We start from the raw sequence: 14,927 nt of genomic DNA on the forward strand, positions 1-14,927 counted from the left end.
CCATTTTTATCAAATACAAGTCATTTGTATGTATAAGTTTCTGTTCATTCTAATATAAAAACGTTTTTTCCACTTCCCTGAATATGTGTTTCTTATTCATTTCCATAATAAAACAGTCCAACAGCTAGCAGTAAATACAGCTAAATAATTCGCACTTCACAACCAACTCATAACAAATAACAATGGAACAAAAGTAAACAAACTAATGACGCGACGCGTTTTGTTCACAGTAACAGTATCTGAAATCGAACTCGTAATACTTTTTTCCGAAAAATATTGCACGTGAAATCATTTAATTTTTATTTAGTATACGATTTAAAAAGGATTTGTCATTTTTATAAATATATTTAATGAGATATTTCACTACATTAAACATTTTATTGCATTAGCAAAGGAGCGGAACCGAAACGCTGCATGACGTGATTGTAATGTTCAACTCTCATTCATTCATAGCTGTCATTTTAAAAAATATTTTTAATCTGTTCTACTGTTTCGAATGAGATGCTTCTCTTGAGACCGGTATCAAATGATACGCACTTGATACTCATTTATTAATTAGCGACGCTCTCAAGTCGCTGATCGCAACTTAAGAGCGACTCAGTTGATACGAACTTAAGATTGATATTGAGATCCTTCTATTAATACGGCCCTAAGTGACAATGTTATCCAAATACAAGCTTAACCACATACTGAGAAAATAAAGTGTTAAAATAAACGTTAATCGAGCTTATAAAAACAGTTGTAGTACAGAAAAACAAAAACAAAAGCTATAATCTTTTCTAAACTGTAAGTGAATAGTGCATGAACTTTTAAAAAGTGATGATCGAAAAGTGCATAAATCAATATTTGTTATATTTCACTTAACTGACCATAATTTAAATTAACATTTAACATTTGGACTTTGGACTCTAATAATAAAGTACTGACATCTAGCGTGCACCGCACAAAACAAGCAGCGACATCATCTATAAATATTAATCATCAAAAAATCATCTATAAATATTTGTATTCCTATCTAGAAAAAAATAATATATTCACTGACGAACAAGTAGGTTTTCGCAAAAATAAATCAATAAATGTTGCAATTCTAAAATTCAGGCAATGAGGAATTTGGGGTAAGAAAGCACTCCATATTTTTTCGCACGTTAACTAGCTGAGGTGGATTCTTCGAGTAACCCCATTCGCACAACCACAACCTATACGGGTGTGACATGGAGTCGTAGGCATGATGTTCGCCTTGTCCCTTTGTTCATTTTAAGATCCGTCCGTTGTGAGGCATTGTAGATATCACGTAGGTTTTGAAGATGGTAAAATCCATCGTGGTTCAACTCCAGCGGTACCGCTGCCACATCTACTCGTATTTCTACCTAATAACGAAAGTATTAAACGCTGCTTTGTTCCGGTTTGAAGGGTGCGGTAAGGGAAACAAACAATTTAAGGCGTTCCAGCTTAGTCCTCAGGAGGTAACGGTGCATCTGTTGCCGTTGCATACAGTTACTCTATTACTATGTACTCGGACTAACACAAAGGTGGCTCTTTATACACATATTAAAATCTTGATGTACTTACAGTTGATCCGGCATCTCTGAAAAGCCTAGCACCGTAAAGTTTAGATAACAGCACGATTATACTTCTCGGCCTACTAGATAGATTACCGCTAATGGCTAAATTTCAGGCGCGCTGCTACGCTTTGTATCACACGTTAATTGGACGATCTCAGGTATTGAAGCACTTGGATAACCTTGTTAGAGGCTATATGAATAATGGATAAAACATCTGACATGGTTCGGCCACTAATCCGTACGTCTTTCCACGAATCCGTATAGCAGAGTAGCGTAGTATAATACGGTTCAGGTCTCCCCCAGTTGCAAGAAGTGGGTAATGCCCAGAAATAAGAGTTAGAAAGGTTGGAGACATAGAATTCATAATGTTTTGAAAATTTCCCGAGTTCCCGGGAATTCCCGAGAAAATGTGGTCGGGAAATCCCGTGACCCGGGAAAAAAAATGCCGGGAAATCAGAGACCCTAGTGGCAGCTCATTGACACCATAGCTATATTTACTTTTAAGATTTTTGATTATGTGAAGTACTTCGCGCGGTTCGACTGGGCTTAGAAACATCGTATTTTCAACACGGTGCATCGGCGGGCGTCCAGTAAATGCGCGTACGCCTACTGCAATGTCGGCACCTCCTACCGACGCGAAGAACTCGTTAAAATGATTCGCCAGTTTACAAGGGTCCGACGTTATATCATTATGGATTTTTAGTTTTATGTTATTTTTTGTTTTTTTTATATTCTTATTTGTACGTTCTTTAATTATTTTCCACATGGTCTTGGTTTTTTTATGAGATTTTTCCATTTCAGCTATATATTGATTACGTTTTGATTTTATAACTGTTTTTTTTAATATTTTTGTGGGGTCCTTGGTTGACCGCTACACTCTTTTATTTAGTGTTGATTTAAACGCGTGGATGTATTTAAAGATTTAATGTCCTTGATATTACTTGATGTTACTAATCCTACATGGAGCTTGATTAATGTATGATTAGTGAGCACGCGCGATCGCCTTGGTGCTAACGTACGTACTAACCTTTTGGTAACAATTAAATAACCACGCGGCTCACGTAAATTGCTGGCGCAGCAGAATGTACGACTTGCCTCGTACAATTTTTGTATATTGGTTGTAATAGTTAATAAGAACGGGATGTTTACAATGATTAACTAATGATTTTAATAGCCGTTTATTTTTACATGAGATTTTTATACCTCGGGTTAGCCATGTATATTTTTTTTTGTTTTAATATTAGTCGTTTTCTCGGAATACATTTGTTTAATATTTCTTGTAAAATTTTATTAAACATAGTGTAATTCTCGTGTACTGTTTTTTTATTATCTAATACAGTTATCCAATCTATAGTTTTTAGGCAATTTTTAAATTTGTTTATGTTTTGTTGGTTAAATATTCTTTTTTCTATTTCCATTTATACCGTAATATATATACTATATTCATTTATACCGTAAACCTTTTAGAAAGAGTACTTAAAAGTACTTCTAAGTGCTGTCTTTATTGTTTACCATATTTTTTGTACCCGATCACTATGGAACACGCGCGTCCTCCGGCAGAATTATCACTCGAAGGCGGCCCGACCGCGCGGTCGGAATTATGGCGGCAATGGCGTAAATTGTTCGAGGTGTTTTTAAAAGCGGCCGGAGTGAGCAAAGAGCCTAAGGAAGTACAGGCTAGTTTGTTGGTTAACCTCATAGGACCCGCTGAATATGAAGTTTATGCCACTTTCACCTTTGGGGAGAATGAAAGTGAGGATGACATCAAGTGCATACTACAAAAATTCGACAAATATTTCGGTGCCAAATCGAACATTACAGTGAGACGGTACAAATTCTTTACACGTAACCAGGAAGATCAAGAAAATATCGATCAATACGTGACCGCTCTGCGACTATTGAGTCAACAATGCGAGTTCGGTGATTCGCACGAAAACTTGATACGCAATAAAATTGTATGCGGGATAGTCAACAATAAAGTCAGAGACCGCCTACTTCGCACAGATGAGTTGACCTTATCGAAGGCAATTCAAATATGTCAAGCAGCGGAAATAACTAAGGAAGAAAGTGTTTGCATCGACGGTGGATTGGAAGAAGTGCAGGTGAATGCAGTGTCAAGGTTACGCGACGGCGTGTGGGCCTCAGGTCGACGAGCGCGCGGGTGTCGCGGTGGCTCCGTGCGGCCGGGGCCAGCACGGGACAGCTCGGCGCGAGCGGCGCCAGCACGACACAGCTCGGCGCGAGCGGAGCCAGTACGAGACAGCCCGGGGCGAGCGGGTCCAGTGCGGAACGGCGCGAGCGGCCGTGCCTGTGACTACTGCGGGAGCGCACGCTGCTCCTCTGGGAACCGGTGTCCTGCCCGTGATGCGGTGTGTTTTGTGTGTGACAATATCGGACACTTCTCGCGAGTGTGTAAGCAAAAGGAATCAGTGGGTAAAGTGCTAAATCTTAACGTAGATCCGACAGAACCTTCACTGTAGAAACGGTCGAAGTGCTTCGGAGGAGAGCCAGGTGGCGCGGTCTGAGGTGCTGGCGAGATCGGCTATTGGAACCACGTAACATACGCCAACGGGTAGTCGATGCTATCGTACCGAACTTTCGGTCTTGGCTCATTGCCAAAGGTCGTGTCACCTTCAGGTTGACCCAGATACTCACCGGACATGGCTGTTTCGGTGAGTATCTGAACAGAATACAGAGGGAGGAGACGGCCCAGTGCCATCATTGCGGGCACCACGAGGATTCCGCACAGCACACGCTGCAGTACTGCCCAGCGTGGGAGTCTCAGCGGCGGATCCTCGTGTCAAAAGTGGGGTCGGACCTGTCTCCAGCGGCCATTGTTGGGGCGATGGTTCAGCGCAGCGAAGCCTGGGAAGGCATGATCACCTTCTGCGACATAGTAATGTCCGCAAAGGAAGACGCCGAGCGAGCTAGGGAGCGCGCTGAACCCGCTCGGAGGAGGAGTCGCCGCGGGCGTACATAACGCCCACCGGCGCGGTGTCCCTATAGTTCCGGGACCAGAATAGGGCCACGGTATCCCCTGCTTGTCGTAAGAGGCGACTAAAAGGGGCTTCCGGGGTTGCGGGTGGCAAAAGTGGGAGCTCGAACCGCCCGGCCAGCGAAGGCCCCGGGAAGGACAGCGGTATGTGTGGTCGCATACCGTCGTGCACATCAGACGGAGTGGCGAGCACCACTCTCGCCTGGGCGGAGCCCGACGGGGCAACGCGCTAATAGGACTCCGGTTGCGTTCCTTTGGAGATCCCGGAGTCCCCTACGCAGCGCCGAGGACGGCCACCGGGGGGTTTTAGTGCGGTAAGAATCCCACATCACCTCGTGTCGCTCCCACGGCATAGGGTACCTTTTGAAGGTTTGCCCCTCGTAAACAAAAAAAAAAAAAAGATCCGACAGAATGTGAATGTGACGAAGTGTTTTACGTTAATACCTTAGCCGAGGACGAACGTTCGGGTGAGTCGTTAAGAGAATGGATTGAATATATAACATGTAACGGCAATCGTATTGTACTTAAAATAGATACAGGTTCCATGATTAATGTGATTTCAAAATGTAAGTTTTTAAATTTGGGGTTATCTATTCAACAACTTAAACCATTTAGAAAACGGTTTCGATCTTTCACTGGAAATTGCTTACCTATAATGGGGTTGTATAATCTGGACGTTTTTTACAATAATAAAACTTACATTTTGCCATTCGTTGTTGCCGATTTAAACTGTCAAAATGTATTAGGCTTAGAGGGATGTATTCAGATGGGGCTGGTAAACCGCATTGATGGAATTAATATTGATCAATACTCAAGTTTGTTTAAAGGTTTGGGAAAGTTACCGGGTAAATATAGTATTGTAGTCGATAAGAGTGTGCAACCGGTAATGTCTCCCACTAGAAAGATACCATTAGGCCTAAAGGATAAATTATTAGAGGAATTAATTAGAATGGAGGAGCTCGGGGTAGTAAGAAAAGTTACGCACCCTACAGATTGGGTTAATGCTATAGTGTTGGTAGTCAAGAAAGACGGTAGCATTCGCGTATGTTTGGATCCTAGACCTCTAAACAAGGCGGTACGACGCGCGCAGTTCACGTTGCCCACGGTCAGCGAGCTGGCGGCGCGGTTGCACGGTGCGAGCGTCTTCAGCGAGCTGGACGCGCGCTGCGGCTTCTGGATGGTCCAGATCGACGACGCCAGCGCTGACCTGTGCACCTTTGGCACCCCTTTCGGACGGTATCAATTTTTGCGCTTGCCGTACGGTATAAGTTGTGCAGCGGAAATTTTTCACGCCAAACTTCGTCAACACTTGGAGGATTTGGAACGGGTCGAGTCGTTTATCGATGACGTCATAGTGTGGGGAAACTCGAAGGAGGAACACGATAGGCGGCTTCAGTCCTTATTGCAGCGTGCGCAACAAGTAGGTATTCGTTTTAATCGTGACAAGTGTAAGTTTGGAGTCTCTGAAATAGTTTATTTAGGGCATAAATTTGACTTAAACGGAATGAGACCTGATGATTCGAAGGTTAGAGCCATACTAGACATGCCACATCCAACGGATAGAAAATCACTAGAACGATTTCTAGGCATGATCAATTACTTATCAAAATTTATTCCAAATTGCTCGGAGTGTGTTAACGTTCTTAGATCATTGCTTAAAAAGGATGTCGATCGGTTATGGGATAACCATCATAGTGAGGCAGTCGATATACTTAAACTTAAAGTAGCAAGCGCCCCGGTGCTAGTGTTGTACTCGACGGAGGCACCCGTGGTGGTATTAAGTTAAGATTAAAACTACTTCGCAACACACCATACATACCACCACCAACACGTGTTTCGCTCCAAAACGGAGCATCATCAGGGTAAGTTGACTCTACGACGGTTAATCGCTAAGTGACGCTGTAATTTTTTTTTTTTCGACTATGGGCTGGAAGGGAGGGATGGCTTTGGTCACCGTTACCGGTTCCCTCGACCGTCCCCCTTCGCTAGAGGGAGAGAAGGTTGCGGACCCAGCTACTGCTGGAGTCCTGACCATCCACCTCTTGTCATATGGGGATTGCGGCTGACCCAAGGGCATCTCCTGTGAGGTACGGGCCTCGGCTTAGGTCAGTTTCGCTAATGTGGGGCACAGGGGAGACACGACCGATCACGCGGGGATACCTTGTGACGGTTGTGCTGTAGTGGGGCCCTCGTCTCCGCCGGCGGGGACGGTGTGTGTAAAATCTGTTGTTGTTGAGTGTGTGTGGAGGCTGAGGAGGAGGTTCTCCTTGCCGGGGGGCATTTTCTGATGTGATCTTATCATCAGGGTAGTCCAGGACATGTTTTGGGCGTCTGTATACAGCCTTTGCATCCTTATCAGGGATATAACTGGCTGCCTTGACAACTAGCTGATTCGGGTGGTCGATAGCTGTATCAAAATAGCTTTTTGAAAGCTGCTTCATGTATTGAGCGATGGTGGGCAGCTCAAGATCTCTATGGAGGTCTACATTTCGCACATACCAGGGACAGCCCGTGGCCATGCGCAAGAATCGATTTTGAAGCTTTTGATATCTGTCAATGAGTTTTACGTGTGCACAGACTACACTGGCGTAAGTCATGATGGGTCTAACGCAAGCTTTGTAAAGAGTCACTTTATGACGAAGTGCCATTTTACTTTTCTTGCCTAACATATGGTAGAGTCGCCCTAGTACGAAAGCGGCCCTATTTCGCGTTATTTTGATGTGCTCAGTGAAGTTCAACCTACTGTCTAATGTGACACCTAGGTATTTAGCGGATTTAGCCCATGGAATGGGCTTTCCGAAAAGTGATACTTGCTTAAGTACCTGTTTGGTCTTGTGGGAGCAGTCCCTTTTGGCAGAGAGGTAGTAAGCCCTTCTGGCAAAGTGAACCGCTTGGCTTTTTTCTGGATTTACCTCAATTCTCCATTTCCTAAACCATTCGCCTAGGGCGGTGGCTGCGGACTGGAGTTTTGAGGTGACGACTGAGGGTTTTGGGTGGGTGTAATAGAGAGCGGTGTCATCCGCAAACAAGGCTAGTTCCACGTTTGGATGGCGCGGGACATCACTTGTATAAAGTGTGTATAGGAGTGGGGATAAAGCGGAGCCCTGGGGGACTCCGGCTCGTAAGGAGCGAGGGGATGAGCGTGTGCCATCCACTCTGAAGCGGAATCGGCGGTTTGATAAAAAGTCTCGTATGATGGTCACGAGCCTGTCTGGCACTCCCATATGGTAGAGCTTATAAAGCAAGCCTTGGTGCCAGACTGGACTGGACGACCGCTCTAAGTCGGTTCAGAAGTAACTTTTCATATATTTTTCCAAACGTGTTCAGAAGGCTTATGGGACGGTAGCTCGAAGGTTCAATCCTCGGTTTACCGGGTTTAGGGATTCCTATAACATCTGCTTCCTTCCAGGCGTCGGGAAATATGCAGTTGGATAGGAGAGCATTGAATATTGCCAAAAGAAGCCCTAGCAGGTGTGGGGGAAGGCGTTTAACCACCTTATTCGTAATTCCGTCTAAGCCTGGGGCCTTTTTGATGTGCATGTCTTTTATGACTGCTCGCACTTCGTCTAACGTGACAGGTGTCACGTTGGCGGGTGGCCAGACCGAACTCGTTTTTTTTCGTGGGTAGGTGTGAAAAAGTAAACAGCTGTTTTTGATCTCCTTAGTATAAAATATATTTAAAATTATTTTGAACCCAGTTAACCACAGTTTTACTTTTAAAATTAATAGTTAACATTTCTTAAATTGTGTTACCTATTGATTATGTGCTTTTAAACTGCCTTAAGTACTTACATTGCACCACCCATCAGCATAACCTAAATTTCAAGTCACAAACATTCCGTATTAACAAAAACTGTGTTCACTGAGTTACAAACTGAATCTCACTGCACTGTACACAAGATGGCACTTTTACCTGATGTGGAGAAGACCCAAAAGGAGTTGGAATCATGCTGGATGCAAAGGATGGCCGAGTTTGAGAGCCGATTAAATGCTGCTACAAGTCCAAATAGCCCAACCTTGCTTCAGCTTCATGAAGAGTTTAGAGCTTTTAAGGACTTGGTAACTAAAATGCTCCATCTTCTTTGGCAACAGATCCGTGAGAATGCTAAGGCCATTGACACAATAGATATGCGAAGCCGGAAAAAAGTCCTGTTGATGAATGGTGTCCCAGAAGATCCTGATACTGACACTGAGCAGAAGGTTTTGAATCTCCTTCATAATACCCTGGGTCTCACACATATTAGCAGTTCTTCTTTAAAACGTTGTCACCGCCTGGGGGTTAAGGGTAAAGAGAATACTCGTTCTATTCTTATCCACTTCAGTGATCACCGGTGTAAATCCGAAGTGTAGAAACTGAAGTCCAAATTTAAAGGAACCCCTGTGACGTTGGCCGACTTCCTCACCAGGTCCCGTCAAATGGTGCACAAGAGAGCCCGGAATCACTTCGGTATGCGCAATGTGTGGACCCTTGATGGCACAATTTACATAAAACTCCCAGGGGGCCGCGCTAAAATCTTCACTGAAGAAGAACTCGAGTTGCTGGTAGAAAAATACCCTGAGCAGCCGACGGGGTCCTCGGGAACACTTGGTGACAGTGCTGAGTGTAGTAGCACTGGTGTTGGGGCCAATGTAAATCGCCAAGTAGAAGTACGTCGAAAACAGGCTCCCTCGGCGGCGCAGGTCGAGGACAATAAGCGCATCAGACGTGCGGCACCAAGGAAATAGCAAGTTTTTCTTTTTATTTTACTTTATTTGTGTTGTTCAATCAGCTTTTCTTGTCTTCACTTTACTTCCTTGATTTGTTTTGTATGTTGATTAATTGCTATTGGTGATTTGTACTTTCTTGTGTTATTTTATTTCTGGTCAATGTTTATTTTGATGTGATTTTGTAAGTTGTCAATGTCAAATTGTTGCTTGTCTAGTTTGTGACGTTTAGTGTGACGTTTTAATGTTTGGGTGCGTTCAGATTCCTACAATTTTACTTATTTATTAAACTTCCAGTTAGTCGTTATTGATTACATAAATACATTATTTTATTTTATTTGCATGTAACTAAATAGGAATTTTAAACGACATTATAAAAACAATGTGATTTTTAATTATATGTGATTTAAATACAATTTTACTGATTGTTGGTATGTTGGTATTGACCGCACCCGTTTAAACCGTTTACAATTTACTTATTTATCAATCAACTGTTTGATTATTTTAATCATGTTTGTTAATCGCTTTCACCTTTTCTTTTCTTCTTTTTTTTTTTTGTTTATTTTTTTTGTATTGTTAGTTTTAACTGTTTATGTGTGTTTATGCAGAGTTCTGAGTTAAGTATAGACTTTTTTAACCTTTTAATTATTTTGCTGATTCTGTTCTTGTTTTGCTTATAAGTAGTTTGTTTTTTTTTTTTGGCAGATTTGTTTATGTATATTTGCTTGGATAATTATTATTGTAACAGTCAGCTGATGGGTTGGTGCTTAAATGTGTTAGTACATATATATGTCGGAGGAAATACAGCAGTCCTCCTATTATAAAATGAAATGATTAAACACCTGAGGTAAAACTACCTGCATCTTAAGTAGGAAAACAAGTGCACGTGCGCCGGTCCTATAAAAAGGGTAGTACTGGCGACATCGAGACATTACTGCTCGAGCTGTGGAACAGTGCGGATCTCCTTAGGACGTCGTTATGCTGCCCGAAGAATAAACGAAGCTCAACAATTCTCGTGTGGTTTGCTTTCAAAGGTTTCATCGAGTCATTTATCAACATCATAACAATAATTATGACGTCAGCGGTGCTGACGTCACGCCCTTTTAAACTGTTACTCCGTTATCAGAAGTGGGATCGGAACAAGCTCCAATCTCGCCTACATCCTCATCAGCTGCGGCATCCTTCCACCTCTCATACCAGGATCATCACCAGATAGCACCACATTGCGAGGTGCTATTACAATAGGCACTTCACATCTACTACCTGGCACATCGATAGAGGGCGTCCCAGAAAAGTGGCCTATGATCAGCTTCATTGTTGCATACGGGCGACACGTTTGATACTTGTGTGGTTTATTGTTTCAATTTTATAATGTTCACCTAATGTTTGAGTGTTCACAGGATAAGAAACTACTATAGCTGCTTATTGGTGTTATTGCAACTACACTGGACTTGTGTTGACCGCAAACGGAATGGGTGGCCTATGATACGGGTGGCCATAAGGCAGGATACTTTTTGACTGTGGTAAAACCAAGGCGGTGAGTTAGTAAGTGCATTTTCGGTAAGTGACTTTGGGCTCTTAAAAGATTAACGTACTTGGGGTACTTCACAGTTCAAGAATTAAGCCACTAAAATGTGATCACTATTTAATGAGAATTATTTAGTGTTTGAATGAACTTGCAGGTACACTCATTATTTCTTGTAAATTTTTGTGAAGGCTATCATATTTCTAAATCAATTTTGATAGTTTACACTTTACTCAATGGAGATACTGGTGTAACTGTTCAGTTAAAGGTGTTTCCAATGTGGAGATATGATACCGTAGTGTTCGGTAGCGAATAACCTTAATACGAGTTAATCAGGATTAGCCGAGTGGAAATTTTAATATTCAGTTTGTTTATCTGCCCTACAGGAACAGCACACGAGGACGTGTGACTCCGTCACGATGGCCGAGTCGGAGAAGGTCACCAGTAATAACACAGTTGAAAAAAAAAAAGAAAAAAAAAAAAAAAAAAAAAATTGTCATGTTTTAGCTTTTCCCTTATTCCTGACGAATGGACGAGTTCCCTGGACAGCAACATTTAACTTCTGCGTTTCTCCAAATAGGTTTTATAGGGAATAGTTAATAATTATAAACCGTGTCGGCGGAATCTGCAGAAGGAATTTTACAGGAGGCGGATCCACAACTTCATCACTAGTAACAGCATCCCAAGTGTCAGTGGACAATGAAGAGGGTGGTTCGGTGACCTAAATAACCGGTCAGCAGTTATTTTATTTTTCTGTTAGATCTCTAATATTGGAAAATCCTATTCTAACGCTAATTACAACTTTATGAAACCTACCATATCCCGTATTACTAGTCTGATATTTTAAATATTTTCATAAACCTTGTGGACCACGGCGTACGTGACCGCTCAGAACCACAGCATCGATTACTTATCGATTATCGACGAGCAAGTTAATATGTCTACAAATTTTCAGAGCCCCTGTGGACCACGGCGTTCAAGACCGCTCAGCGCCACAGCATCGACCCTGTTCCTTTTTCCTTTAGAGCCCCTGTGGACCACGGCGTTCAAGACCGCTCAGCACCACAGCATCATCCCTATCTTCGAGAACTATAACAAAACATAATCACGAGCAAGTAATTATGTCAAAAAAAAAAAAAAACAAAAAAAAAAAAAAAAAAAAAAGATTTCAGAGCCTCTGTGGACCACGGCGTTCAGGACCGCTCAGCGCCACAGCATCGACCCTGTTCCTTTTTCCTTTAGAGCCACTGTGGACCACGGCGTTCAAGACCGCTCAGCGCCACAGCATCATCCCTATCTTCGAGAAATATAACAAAACATAATCTGGAGAGTGATACCTCTGAGCTACCACGAGTTACCCTTGTGGAGCCGTGGTAGACACGTATTCACCACAGATCGCCGAGAAACTTTAAATAACCTAAACATTATGACAGTTCTGTGGATAGAACTCATAATAACGACCCATATTTATTTACAAGACAGGTGCATGGGAAATGTCTTAATGTGCCGCTTTTATAACACCATCTGTAATCTGTAATGGCAACATGTGTTGCTTACAGATACCTGCCTCAAAGAAATTATTTTCTTTCAGAGTTTGAACTTCACAACGCAGGCAGGCGCAGAGCACGCGCCGCCTGTCAGAATGGCCGTGTCGGAGCAAATACAGCAGTCCTCCTATTATAAAATGAAATGATTAAACACCTGAGGTAAAACTACCTGCATCTTAAGTAGGAAAACAAGTGCACGTGCGCCGGTCCTATAAAAAGGGTAGTACTGGCGACATCGAGACATTACTGCTCGAGCTGTGGAACAGTGCGGACCTCCTTAGGACGTCGTTATGCTGCCCGAAGAATAAACGAAGATCAACAATTCTCGTGTGGTTTGCTTTCGAAGGTTTCATCGAGTCATTTATCAACATCATAACAATAATTATGACGTCAGCGGTGCTGACGTCACGCCCTTTTAAACTGTTACTCCGTTATACAGGGTGTTTTTTCAAAGGGTACCCAAATTGACACAGATGGTTCAGAAGCGGTAAAATAATCGATTTTTGAAATAAAAAAATAAAAAATATATTAAGAAATATTGAACCATTTTATCCCCTAAATACAGAACTCATGGACATGATTTCAACAACGAAAACTATAATTCATAAGTTCTGCTATTTATTATCACACACTACTCTGAGCGCTCGCACACAAACATAAAAACTATGCAGGAAGATATCGGTAATATTCGGCTAGCGATCGCCTAGCTTCGCACAACCCCTTTCCCCCTCGCCCTCGCAGACACCTGTGATGCGCAACCGCCGCCCGCCGGCCGCCAGTGGCGCCAGTCAACCGTGACCGATTTTCGAATGCGTTTGCTATTTTTTATGAGTGAAAATGGCGGCACAAAGTCAAATAAGTTATACGAACCGCGAGTATTATGAGATGGTACGGTGCTACATTTTAAGTGGTGAAAGTTTACGTGGTGCGCAAAGACTTTACGAAAGTGACTCTTTACCGCGTTTACAAATACATGGAAACAACTTAAGAGTACCTAATACGAGGACGATTTTAGCAGCTAACCAAAGGTTGTTAGATTTTGGACAGTTCACTGTGCCGGTCCATGCATCATCTCGAGGAGGTCATGTTGTAATTAGTCCGGCCGTCGAGAATGCTATTCTGGAGTTTTTTGAGCGAGATCCTCGTGCTAGTACCATCGACGCAGCCCGAAGATTCGGCGTAAGCCGTTATTACGTGTGGAAGTTGCTAAATTCTTTAGGATATCATCCGTTTCATTATCAACGTGTTCAAGCACTCCATGACAACGATGGTCCTCCTCGGATACAATTTTGTCAATGGTTATTGTCAAACCTTGACTCTGTAAATATTTTGTGGACTGATGAGGCGTTATTTACGCGGGTAGGACTTTATAATAGTCACAACGAACATTATTGGGCACTGAGCAATCCCCACGTAATTAAAGACAGCCATCATCAAGTGCGATTTAGCGTTAATGTTTGGGCTGGTATAATTAGTAACATAATCATTGGCCCATACTTTATCGAGGGACGGTTGTCTGGCGGTAATTATTTAGAAATGTTACGAAGTGTCATATCGGAATTATTGGAAGATGTACCCTTAGCATTATTAAATAATTTTTATTTCCAACATGACGGTGCACCCATTATTCAACTGCTGTGCGTGATTATTTAAATAATGAATATGGTGATAGATGGATAGGACGCGGGGGGCCAATAGCGTGGCCACCTAGGTCACCGGACCTTACTCCGTTAGACTTTTATTTATGGGGAGAAATTAAAAGACTTGTTTACGTTGAGGAAGCCCAGAGTTATGAGGACCTACGCAATAAAATAATTACAGCTTTTAGTGAAGTGAAAAGTGTTCAGACACAAATAATGTTAAAAAACAATTTAAGAAAGCGTGCTCAGCTTTGTATTGAGAGAAATGGACTCCACTTTGAACAGTTTTTGAAATACCAGTGATATGTAGACAATGTAAATACCAGTGTGTTTTATAAGGGACTTAAAGAAAGTTGATTAATTATGCAATTAGGTAAGTTAATTTGTTGTAAATAGTTGATTCCATTTTTTTAAATACGCCATAATAAATTAAACATGCACATTCGTTTTAAAACAAAGTCGTAATGTAGGTAGTGTGTATTTATTCATTATGACGGTCCTAAGCCCGTGAAAAGTATGAAGGAAAAATTGGAATCTTTAACCGATCATTTATTTGTGTGCGTGTCAGTCTCAATGAAAAGAACCGCGCGTCAGCATACTTGTATTACGAGTTAGTGTGCGTTAGTGCTAGTGTTATTATCAATGACTGCGCGTACTATGCAATGGTTGTCCATAATGTACGCAGAATTTGGAATAACTTAGAATTAATGTAATTAAATAATTAAGAGGGATTTTAAAGTTTTGACATTTTGTACATAACATTATTGATGTCTAGAATATGGTAAAAAAATTTGGGTACCCTTTGAAAAAACACCCTGTATATATATCTTTTTTATATATCTTTTTACAGGAAACCATTATTATTTTGTTTTACTTTTAATATAGTTATATTTTTATATATATTTATATATTTTATATAAATGTCTGACGACTCTATATGCTCATATTACTCCG

The 14,927-nt window shown here is 41.9% G+C and overlaps 1 protein-coding gene across 1 annotated transcript; it reads left to right on the top strand.

The window, feature by feature from the left end:
- Positions 1-3,097: 3,097 nt before the first annotated feature.
- Positions 3,098-4,042, top strand: LOC140757080 (uncharacterized). The gene has a single exon (XM_073092618.1). It carries the CDS (start codon positions 3,098-3,100, stop codon positions 4,040-4,042), a length of 945 nt encoding a protein of 314 aa, XP_072948719.1.
- The last annotated feature ends 10,885 nt before the right edge of the window (positions 4,043-14,927 follow it).

The sequence above is a fragment of the Epargyreus clarus genome, unplaced genomic scaffold (genome assembly GCF_041222505.1).
Source record: "Epargyreus clarus isolate Ecla_fem2 unplaced genomic scaffold, WU_Ecla_fem_2.2 ptg000039l, whole genome shotgun sequence".
In the NCBI taxonomy this organism is placed as follows: Eukaryota; Metazoa; Arthropoda; class Insecta; order Lepidoptera; family Hesperiidae; genus Epargyreus; species Epargyreus clarus.